At 47.2% G+C, this 12,129-nt stretch overlaps 1 protein-coding gene across 1 annotated transcript in view; it reads left to right on the forward strand.

Moving 5' to 3' along the window:
- LOC116987004 overlaps window positions 1–12,129 on the forward strand; it is a 248,236-nt gene that overhangs the window by 198,062 nt on the left and 38,045 nt on the right. Inside the window, exons 11-16 of the mRNA XM_033042886.1 lie at window positions 335–652; window positions 2,920–3,240; window positions 4,335–4,652; window positions 6,935–7,255; window positions 7,729–8,046; window positions 11,140–11,460. Coding sequence (XP_032898777.1) covers window positions 335–652; window positions 2,920–3,240; window positions 4,335–4,652; window positions 6,935–7,255; window positions 7,729–8,046; window positions 11,140–11,460 — 1,917 coding nt within the window. The remainder of the gene's footprint in view (window positions 1–334; window positions 653–2,919; window positions 3,241–4,334; window positions 4,653–6,934; window positions 7,256–7,728; window positions 8,047–11,139; window positions 11,461–12,129) is intronic.

Below are 12,129 nucleotides of genomic sequence, written 5' to 3' on the forward strand. Positions count from 1 at the left end.
CCGCTGATGCAGCGCAGCAGCAGTTTGCACCATCTGCACGATGCACTGCAGCAACTCACCAAGACTCCCTAGACAGCGCCTTCCAATTGCAACAGGCTCCGTGTTCAATGCATCATTCTTCACCATTCACATCCACATTGGCTGGGAAGCGCTTTGAAACGACCTGTGCAGATGGTGAGGGACGGTGTACAGTTTCTGTCTCTCATCGCAATCTAGGTGGAATTCAACAGAGTTAAGAAAACGATTGGGCGGACTCCCCTGTACACATTGATGTATACTATAATGTATATGCTTGTGAAAGGCTAATATTGCTCTTCAATTTATGAACCTTCAGTTTCAGGTGCACTGTGGGCGGAGAGCGAAATAAGAGGGGTTGTGGGAAGAGCGGTCACAATCGATTGTCACTATGCAGCAGTGTACCGCTCACACACAAAATACTGGTGCCCTGGGACAAGGCGCCAGTGTACACATTTAGGGGAAACAAATGGGAAACATGGACAGAGCGGAAGAGTGTCAATCACAGATAACCCGGCACGAGGAATATTTACTGTGACTGTGGAGGATCTTCGCTCTGGAGATACAGGATGGTACAGATGTGGAATTACTGCACCTGGCGAACTAACATTTAAAGTACATCTCCAAGTATCTGAAGGTAGGTTTCTCAATGAGTGACTCTATGCCTCCACTTTGGCATCCGCACAAACCATTTGTTAGGTGGGAGTCTGGTGCACAGTTCTGATCGCCGCTTTATAAAACAAAAGATGTGAAAGGTTTGGAGAGGGTACAGAAAATGTCACCGGGATATTTAGTTGTAGTTTATAAATGCAACCTGGAAACGAATCCTTTGGCACACCGAGTCCACACCGACTAGAGATCACCGGTCACACTAGTTCTATGTTGTTCCACTTTCCCATCCGCTCGCTACACACAATTCTACAATACAGGCATTCACGCACCTCAATAGTGCAACACTAGATGGGTGACCAAGCGTAGACCCGGAGAAACATGACATGGGTCCCGAGAACTCAACAGATTGCGTTCGGTCCTCCCGGAGCAGGCCAGCCCATTCCCCGCCCACACCTCAGCGATCACGCCCCCCTCCCCGCCTCGCTCTCTCTTAACCTTCCTCTGACCCGTCAATGCGCCACAGCTTTCCATCTCCACCGCTTTCTGCTTTCCGAAGAGATCGTTCCCTCAGCAACTCCCTGGTCAACTCGTCTTTTCCCACCCGAACCACCTCGTGCCCAGGTACCCTCCCCTACAACTGCAGCGGATGCAACATCTGTCGCTATACCTCCTCCGTCCATTCCGTCCAAGGACTCCAACCGTCTTTTCAGGTGAGGCAGAGGTTCACTTGCATCTCCTCTAGCCCCATCTACTCTATCCGCTGTTCCAGGTGTGAACAAGCAGATACAGTAGATGGGAGACCAAGCGCAGGCTCGGCGATCGTTTCGCTGAACAACTCCGCTCAGTCTGCCTCGGCCTACGCTACTTCCCGATTGCTAAACACTTTAATCCCCCCTCCCATTCCCAAACTCACTTTTCTGTCCTGGGCCTCCTCCACTGTCAGAGTGAGGCCAAACGCAAATTGGCGGAACTGCACCTCATAATTCGCTTGGGCAGTTTACAATCCAGCGGTTAGAATATTGACTTCTCTAACTTCAAGTAACCCTTCATTTACCCGTCTCCATCCCGCACCGTCCTAGTTTGCCAGTTAGTTTCACTGTCCTGATTTTATTTTACTGATTGTATGCCTCGTTGTCACATTCCCTTCAGCAATGATCCATTCTACATTTTATTTTTACATTTTCACCTTTGATCTCTTGTTTTCACACCTTACCCTTCCATTTCTCTTCTGTCTCCCTTTCTCATGACTCTCGGGCTGAAGAAGGGTCACGGTCCGAAACGTCACCCATTCCTTCTCTCGAGAGTAGCTGCCTGCCCCGCAGAATTACTCCAGCATTTTGTGTCTATTTAAAGGGATCGTAATTAATTTTCGCCTTTAAATTCCAAGGCATTGAATATAGTTTTTGGCACCCTGGTCTTCATCAGTGAGAACATTCAGAACATAATTTGAGATAATAAGCTTCAGACGTGCAGATGTTGAGTCCACACTTTGGGAATTGTATTCAGCTTTAGTCCCTCAGCTCCAAGAAAAGTGCCGTTGAGGTGGACAGCGTACAGAAAGGTTTTAGGCCGACGCTGCCTGGACAGGATGGGATTGACGCAGGGAGCGATTGGACAAACTCAGACTCAATTCCTTGGTGTGGAAATGATTGAGCGAGGAACTTATATAAATGTATCAATCACGAGAAGCATGTTCATTTTCCCACGATGTGTGGGATGAGGAAGTGGAGGACAGAGGTAATGGGAACTATTTAAAGAGGGGAGAATAGTAAGGTGTCACTTACTGTAATGGCATGTTTTGTACAGGTGAGTGGCCGAAGCTGAACACAATTCGCCCAAGTTCGACCTCAACAACATATGTACAACTGAAACATAACATCCCAAATTTTGTTTTGAGGGACAACATTGTCCACACATTGGGTAATATTTATATGGAACCTACTGCCAGAGGAAGTTGTTGAGGCAGTTGGAATAACAGCATTTAAAATACATTTTGGACAGTTGCGTAGGTTGGGATCATTGCGAGTGATAAAGGAGAAACGTGGACATATGGCAATGGCCTAGAAAGACATGTTGTTCGGCATGAATGAGCTGTTGTGATGGGCATCTTTCGGTTCCCTATAACTCTAACCTTCTTCAATTTCTGGGCTTCGCACACGCACAGAGATGCAGATGAGCCGGTGAGATATCAACCGGACGGTTCGGGCTGAGATAAAGGGCTGCTGAGATTTTGCATGTGTTTGGTTTTTAACTGTTCATACAGGTGACTGAATGTTTGCTCCCTTCCCACAGAACCCGTGTCTGCTCCTGTGCTCAGATATCTGTCACCAGCAAATGCCTCACGTCTCGGAGGCTCAGTGTCAGTGTCGTGTGAGTCTGTCAGTGGATCCCTTCCCATCCATTACAAATGGTTTGAAAATAACGTGTATGTGTGGTCAACGATCTTGTCTGGCAATCAACTGGATCTGAGTTGTGAAATCCTCCGAGGTCAACACCGTCAATATTACTGCACAGCCGCAAATAATCATGGGACAAAATCCAGTGAAATACTCAACGTGAAAGTCTTCAAAGGAGCAGGAACGTGCAGTTATGTGACAGAAATCAACAATACAGGTGAGTGTTATTTTCCCGTGGGAATACTGTTTCACTATTCCTCTCGTGTTCTTGTAGCTGCTGCTTTTCACCTTGTGGTGATGTTCGTGGGTTTCTAGGTATTTGCAGGCAGCATCATTGCAGCCACCGTGAGCTCATGGTGTAAAATGCGAGAGTTTGTTTGGGGGACTGGCAAATAATTGCCTGTTGCTTTCACCTGGGAGGTGTTGAGCTTCAAAAGGAGATAGAATCCTGCACTTATCACAACGGGTTGAGTGCATTCCATCAAATGTCCGCCTTCTGCCTTAAAAATTGGCCAGAGAAAGTAACAAATACATTATGTTTGAATCCATTATCATTTAAAACCAAGGATGAAGAATTTCATGATCATGTTCATGATTTTAACTCTGTTAATGTGTGAGAGTCACTGGAATTCCAGTAATCTCACAAAATTTAGGTGGATTCTACTTGGCCGTCACTCCATCAGGTATAACGCTTACATTTGTCAAAGAGAATTTTGGAATGAAACTACCGGTAGGTGTGGAGACGCTCACAGTCCAGAAGAGAGTGTGAATGGTTTACATCAGCGAGACCAAGTGCAGCCAAGGCCAGTGCGTCTTAAACTATTTCAAAGTCATTCACCCATGAGTATTTATCACAAAATTTCATCCGTTTAAGGAGCACTGGCCCAAGCCACAGATTCGCTGAACACTTGTGCTTGGTTTGTCATGACCCAGAATCGCACTTGATAGACACTCCATTCTCAACCTCCCCCGCTGATGCAGAGCAGCAGCAGTTTGCACCATCTGCACGATGCACTGCAGCAACTCACCAAGACTCCCTAGACAGCGCCTTCCAATTGCAACAGGCTCCGTGTTCAATGCATCATTCTTCACCATTCACATCCACATTGGCTGGGAAGCGCTTTGGTACGACCTGTGCAGGTGGTGAGGGACGGTGTACAATATCTGTCTCTCATCGCAATCTAGGTGGAATTCAACAGAGTTAAGAAAATGATTGGGCGGACTCTCCGGTAAACATTGATGTATACTATAATGTATATGTTTGTGAAAGGCTAATATTGCTCTTCAATTTATGAAAGATTTTACCTTCAGTTTCAGGTGCACTGTGGGCGGAGAGCGAAGTAAGAGGGATTGTGGGAAGAGCAATCACAATCGATTGTCACTATGCAGCAGTGTACCGCTCACACACAAAATACTGGTGCCCTGGGACAAGTCGCCAGTGGACACATGTAGGGGAAACAAATGGGAAACATGGACAGAGCGGAAGAGTGTCAATCACAGATAACCCGGCACGAGGAATATTTACTGTGACTGTGGAGGATCTTCACTCTGGAGATACAGGATGGTACAGATGTGGAATTACTACACCTGGCGAACTAACATTTAAAGTTCATCTCCAAGTATCTGAAGGTAGGTTTCTCAATGAGTGACTCTATGCCTCCACTTTGGCATCCACACAAACCATTTATTAGGTGGGAGTCTGGTGCACAGTTCTGGTCGCCGCTTTATAAAACAAAAGATGTGAAAGGTTTGGAGAGGTTACAGAAAATATCACCGGGATATTTAGTTGTAGTTTACAAATGCAACCTGGAAACGAATCCTTTGGCCCACCGAGTCTACACCGACTAGCGATCACCGGTCACACTAGTTCTATGTTGTTCCACTTTCCCATTCGCTCGCTACACACAATTCTACAATACCGGCATTCACGCACCTCAATAGTGCAACAGTAGATGGGTGACCAAGCGTAGACCCGGAGAAACATGACATGAGTCCCCAGAACTCAACAGAATGCGTTCGGTCCTCCCGGAGCAGGCCAGTCCATTCCCCGCCCACACCTCAGCGATCCCGCCCCCCCCCCCCCCCCTCCCCACCTCGCTCTCTCTTACCCTTCCTCTGACCCGTCAATGCGCCACATCTTTCCATCTCCACCGCTTTCTGCTTTCCGAAGAAATCGTTCCCTCAGCAACTCCCTGGTCAACTCGTCTTTTCCCACCCGAACCACCTCGTGCCCAGGTACTTTCCCCGACAATTGCAGCGGATGCAACACCTGTCCCTATACCTCTTCCGTCCATTCCGTCCATGGACTCCTACAGTCTTTTCAGGTGAGGCAGAGGTTCATTTGCATCTCCTCTAGCCTCGTCTATTCTATCCGCTGTTCCAGGTGTGAACAAGCAGATACAGTAGATGGGAGACCAAGCGCAGGCTCGGCGATCGTTTCGCTGAACAACTCCGCTCAGTCTGTCTCGGCCTACGCTACTTCCCGATTGTTAAACACTTTAATCCCCCCTCCCATTCCCAAACTCACCTTTCTGTCCTGGGCCTCCTCCACTGTCAGAGTGAGGCCAAACGCAAATTGGCGGAACAGCACCTCATAATTCGCTTGGGCAGTTTACAATCCAGCGGTTAGAATATTGACTTCCCCAACTTCAAGTAACCCTTGCTTTACCCCTGTCTCCATCCCGCCCCGTCCTAGTTTGCCATTTAGTTTCACTGTCCTCTTGATTATATTTTACTGATTGTATGCCTCGTTGTCACATCCCTTCAGCTGACAATGATCCATTTTACATTTTATTTTTATATTTTCACCTTTGATCACTTGTTTTCACACCTTACCCTTCCATTTCTCTTCTGTCTCCCTTGCTCATGACTCTCGGGCTGAAGAAGGGTCACGGTCCGAAACGTCACCCATTCCTTCTCTCGAGAGAAGCTGCCTGCCCCGCAGATTTACTCCAGCATTTTGTGTCTATTTAAAGGGATCGTAATTAATTTTCGCCTTTAAATTCCAAGGCATCGAATAGGGTTTTTGGCACGCTGGTCTTCATCAGTAAGAACATTCAGAACATAATTTGAGATAATAAGCTTTAGACGTGCAAATGTTGAGTCCACACTTTGGGAATTCTGTTCAGCTTTAGTCCCTCAGCTCCAAGAAAAGTGCCGTTGAGGTGGACAGCGTGCAGAAAGGTTTTAGGGCGGCGCTGCCTGGACAGGATGTGATTGACGCAGGGAGCGATTGGACAAACTCAGACTTCATTCCTTGGTGTGGAAATGATTGAGTGAGGAACTTATATAAATGTATCAATCACGAGATGCATGTTCATTTTCCCTCGATGTGTGGGATGAGAAAGTGGAGGACAGACGTAATGGGAACTATTTAAAGAGGGGGGAATAGTAAGATGCAATTAATTGCAATGGCATGTTTTGTACAGGTGAGTGGCCGAAGCTGAACACAATTCGCCCAAGTTCGACCTCAATAACATATGTACAACTGAAACATAACATCCCAAATTCTGTTTTGAGAGACAACATTGTCCACACATTGGGTGATATTTATATGGAACCTGCTGCCAGAGGAAGTTGTTGAGGCAGTTGGAATAACAGCATTTAAAATACATTTTGGACAGTTGCGTAGCTTGGGATCATTGCGAGTGATAAAGGAGAAACGTGGACATATAGCTATGGCCTAGAAAGACATGTTGGTCGGCATGAATGAGCTGTTGTGATGGGCATCTTTCGGTTCTCTATAACTCTAACCTTCGGTTTCTGGGCATCGCACACTCACAGAGATGTAGATGAGCCGGTGAGATATCAGCCGGACGGTTCGGGCTGAGATAAAGGGCTGCTGATATTTAGCAAGTGTTTGGTTTTGAACTGTTCATACAGGTGACTGAATGTTTGCTCCATTCCCACAGAACCCGTGTCTGCTCCTGTGCTCAGATATCTGTCACCAGCAAATGCCTCACGTCTCGGAGGCTCAGTGTCAGTGGCGTGTGAGTCTGTCCGTGGAACCCTTCCCATCAATTACACATGGTTTGAAAAGAACGAGGAAGGGTCTTTAACGATCTTGTCTGGCAATCAACTGGATCTGAGTTGTGAAATCCTCGGAGGTCAACACCGTCAATATTACTGCACAGCCTCCAATAATCGTGGGACAAAGCCCAGTGGAAGTCTCAAGGTGAAAGTCTTCAAAGGAGCAGGAAAGTGCAGTTATGTGACAGAAATGAACAATGCAGGTGAGTGTTAACTCATTCACCCTTGGGTGAACCAATCACCAGTTTAAGAAGCACTGGCCTAGGCCACAGTTTCGCTGAACACTTGTGCTTGGTTTGTCATGACCCAGAATCGCGCTTGAAAGACACCCCATCCTCAACCTCCCCCGCTGACGCAGAGCAGCCGCAGTTTACACCATCTGCACGATGCACTGCAGCAACTCACCAAGACTCCCTAGACAGCGCCTCCCAATTGCAACAGGCTCCGTGTTCAATGCATCATTCTTGACCATTCACATCCACATTGGCTGGGAAGCGCTTTGGAACGACCTCTGCAGGTGGTGAGGGACGGTGTACAATATCTGTCTCTCATCGTAATCTAGGTGGAATTCAACACATCTAAGAAAATGATTGGGCGGACTCCCTTGTATTCTATAATGTGTATGTTTATAAAAGGCTAATTTTGCTCTTCAATTTATCAAAGATGTTTCCTTTAGTTTCAGGTGCATTGTGGGCTGAGAGCGAAGTAAGAGGGGTTGCGGGAAGAGCGATCACAATCGATTGTCACTATGCAGCAGTGTACCGCTCACACACAAAATACTGGTGCAATGGGACAAGTCGCCAGTGTACACATGTAGTGGAAACAAATGGGAAACATGGACAGAGCGGAAAAGTGTCAATCACAGATAACCCGGAACGAGGAATATTTACAGTGACTGTGGAGGATCTTCACTCTGGAGATACAGGATGGTACAGATGTGGAATTACTATACCTGGCGAACCAACATTTAAAGTACATCTCCAAGTATCTGAAGGTAGGTTTCTCAATGAGTGACCTTATGTCTCCACTTTGGCATCCGCACAAAACATTTGTTTTTTTTTTGTTTTTTTATTTATTTATTTTTAATCAAAAATATTTATTCAAATATTAAAATAGTATTGACAATACAATAAAACAAAACACCACCATAATACAAGACGAACAAATATGCTAAGCAACTGCTAAACCATTATATTGCAATCCTTGTCAAGGATACATTCAACCCTCCTCGGTGCCCAGCGGTCCCGGAACTCCCTCAGGGTGCCTGTAGACAGGGCGTATTCCCATTCCATCCGCACCCGGGCACGGACGTATCCCCGGAAAGGGGGCAGGCAGCCGGCTCGGGTAGAGCCCTCCAACGTCTGGTGCCTTGACTCAAGGATGGCCAGCTTGGCCAGGCCCAGGAGCAACCCAACCAGCACATCTTCAGCCCTACCCTCTCCCCTACGCACAGGGTGTCCAAAGATGAGGATGGTGGGTGAAAAATGCAGAAGGCAAGGAGCAGCCGCTTTAGGTATTGAAACAGTGGCTGCAGCCTCACACACTCCAAGTACACGTGGTACACAGACTCTTCCAGCCCGCAACAGTGGCAGGCGGCTGGCGAGTCTGTGAACCGCGAGAGAAACAGGTTGCAGGGAACAACAAAACATTTGTTAGGTGGGAGTCTGCTGCACAGTTCTGGTCGCCGCTTTATAAAACAAAAGACGTGGAAGGTTTGGAGAGGTTGCAGAAAAGGTTCACCGGGATATATAGTTGTAGTTTACAAATGCAACATGGAAACGGATCCTTCGGCCCACCGAGTCCTCACCGACTAGCGATCACCGGTCATACTAGTTCTATGTTATTCCACTTCCCCATTCGCTCCCTACACACAATTCTACAATACCGCCATTCACACACCTCATTAGTGCAACAGTATCACTATCAACTATTTTATACAAGGACATTAAAAAGTTGTTGAGAGTGATACAGTTGCACTAATGAAGTGTTTGAATATTGGTATTGTAGAATTGTGGCAGAGTTTCAGATTACAAAACTGCAGATGCTGGAAATATTAAACAAATAGAGATGGTGCTGCTGTGTACTGGTCCAGTGGCTGACACGGTGGTGCTGTCAGAGGGGAGGATGGAGAGACACAGAGATGTACAAATCTGGCCAATGGTTTGTGAGGAGAAGGAGCTTTCTGACGGGCAATTTGGCTGTCGCTTTGAAATGCAGCATCTGAGTAGCTAACATTGTCCTCATCTGTACTGGAGTGTCCCTGTCGATTCCCTTCAAAATTGCACTCCAGCATATACAGTTTGATTTTGATTAGACAAATGGGTAGCGTCCTTGTTGTTTTCAATGTCTAACAGTGTTGCATAAATGATGCTCCCATTCCAAGATGGCGGCGCTGGCTTAACAGCTGCGGCCCACCTGCAGTCCGTCTGTTTTTTTTTCTTTCGTTTTGTTCATTGTCATGTTTTAGTTAATTTTGTTTTATTAAGTTGTGTATGTGTGTGGGTGGGGTGGGAGAAACATGTTTTGGTCTCTTCCTTCGGGGGATGCGACTTTTTCTTCGGTCGTATTCCCCGTCTCCGTCTGCGCCGATGCCTAATGGCGGAGCTGGCGACATCGGAGCTGTAGCAGCAACAGCGGCGGCAGCGGAGACCTGACTCGGCCCCGAAACTGTGGCGGCGGCGGCGGCAGCAGCGGAGACCGGACTCGGCACCGAAACTGTGGCGGCGGCAGCAGCGGCAGCGGAGACCTGACTCGGCACAGAAGCTGTGGCGGCAGCAGCGGCAGCGGAGACCCGGCTCGGCCCTGGAGCTGTAGCAGCAACAGCAGCGGCAGCGGAGACCTGACTCGGCCCTGGAGCTGTAGCAGCAACAGCAGCGGCAGCGGAGACCCGGCTCGGCACAGAAGCTGCGGTGGCGGCAGCAGCAGCAGCGGAGACCCGGCTCGGCCCTTGAGCTGTGGCGGCGGCAGCAGCAGCAGCGGAGACCCGGCTCGGCACAGAAGCTGCGGTGGCGGCAGCAGCAGCAGCAGCGGCGGAGACCCGACTCGGCCCTGGAGTTGCGGCGGAGGCAGCAACCACCCGCGGAGTTTGAACCGTCGCCTCGGCGCAGAGGGAGAACAAAGGGGGAAGAGACAGAGACTTTAAGATTTTGCCTTCCACCACAGTGAGGAGGTGTTTGGTGAACTCACTGTGGTGGATGTTAAATTTGTGTTGATTGTGTGTTTTTGCCATTTTTAAAAATTATATGTATGACTGCAGGGAAACAAAATTTCGTTCAGACCGAAAGGTCTGAATGACAATAAAACGAATCTAATCTAATCTAATCTAATCTAAATCCCTTTTCCTGCTGGTAATTCCTGAAATGTACAAGAAAATCCAAGATGTGTCTGATGATTTGTCTGATTTGTGGTGAGTTTTAATCACCATGATTATGGAAAGATGCTGTTAAGTTGGATAGGATGCAGAGCAGATTTACAAGGATGTTGCGATGACTTGAGGGCTTGACTTCGAGGGACGGGTTATAGACAATAGACAATAGAAAATTAAGCAGACTAGGACATTATTTCTTGGAGCGCAGTAGGAAGAAGGATGATCTTATGGCAGCTACAAAATCATGTGATGAATAGATCGAGTAAATGCACAGAGTCTTTTGCCCAGAGTAGGGGAATCGAGAACCAGAGGACATAGTTTTAAGATGAGGGGTGAATGATTTAACATGAACCTGGGGAGTAACGTTTTTGCACAAAGGTTGGTAGGTATATGAAACAAACAGCAGACAGATGTAGTTATGGCAGGTACTATCGCAACATTTAAGAATAATTTGGACAGGTACATGAATAGTATACGTTTAGAGGGTTAAGGGCCAAGCAAGGGCAGGTGGAACTAGTGCAGATTGGGCGTGTTGATCAGTGCGGGCAGGTTTGACTGAAATGCCTGTTTCTACGCTGTATGACTCTGTGATTCTATGTAGATGGATGGGTCAGATTCCAACCAGGCAGCTCTGGCTAAGATACAGAGATGGTGGATATTGGCGAGTGTTTGATTTTATGATGTTCACCCAGTGTCTGACAGTTTGCTCCTTTCCCACAGAACCCGTGTCTGTTCCTGTGCTTGGATTTCTGTCACCAGCCAATGTTTCCTGTCTCGGGGGCGCAGTGTCAGTGTCCTGTGAGTCGGTCCGGGGATCGCTTCCCATTAGCTACATCTGGTATGAAATGACCCCATCTGGGGATTCAAAGATCTCAGACAACAATGCCCTGGATCTACATTGTCAATCCTTCAAACACCAGCACCATCAATATTATTGCACAGCCTCAAATGATAATGGAACCAAATCAAGTGAAATGGTCAACATGTCCATCTCCAGCAGTGACGTGCCCTGCAGTTTCCTAGTAAAAATCAACGGCACTGGTAAGTAGTGGAGGGAATGAGGAGAAGAAGGGGAAGGGGAAGTGGAAGTGGGGTGGTTCATAAAATCACCAGTGATAGAAGCAGAAATAGACCATTCAATCATTGCTGATGTACCTTCCCCTCTTCACCCCATTCTCCTGCCTTCTCCCCAACCCCCCGACACCCTGAAATCCATGCACATTATTTAATTAATTTATGAAGATTAAAATGATGGAATTATGGCCCATTTGTCAATACTTTATTGCTGTGCTCCACAAATAGATTTCCCAGTGCTGGTGTAGGCCAGCTTCCCGGCTAGAACTTCCTCTTATGTTTACACAGCTGTAAACTAGGTTTGCAGTGACATCAGTCCAAGCACTTTCACTTTCCATCATCTCCACATGACCGACACTCAAATATGGGAAGGGAACAGAAATTATCCGTAAATGTGACCACAGTTAACTTCTAGACTCTATCAGATTTGGTCCACTGTGTTACCATTAAGTGCCATCGATACTTATCCCATTTTTACCAGCCCCTCATCCATAGTCTTCTTAGACTTGGCAATTCAAGTGCCCTCGCCATCTCAGTTTAAAAGTATTTCTTGCTCACATACCCTCCAAATATTCTACTGCTTAACCCAACCCTATGTTCTCCATTTCTATGCACATCTGCTGTGCTGATTTCCCA

The sequence above is a fragment of the Amblyraja radiata genome, chromosome 24, assembly GCF_010909765.2.
Source record: "Amblyraja radiata isolate CabotCenter1 chromosome 24, sAmbRad1.1.pri, whole genome shotgun sequence".
Classification (NCBI taxonomy): Eukaryota; Metazoa; Chordata; class Chondrichthyes; order Rajiformes; family Rajidae; genus Amblyraja; species Amblyraja radiata.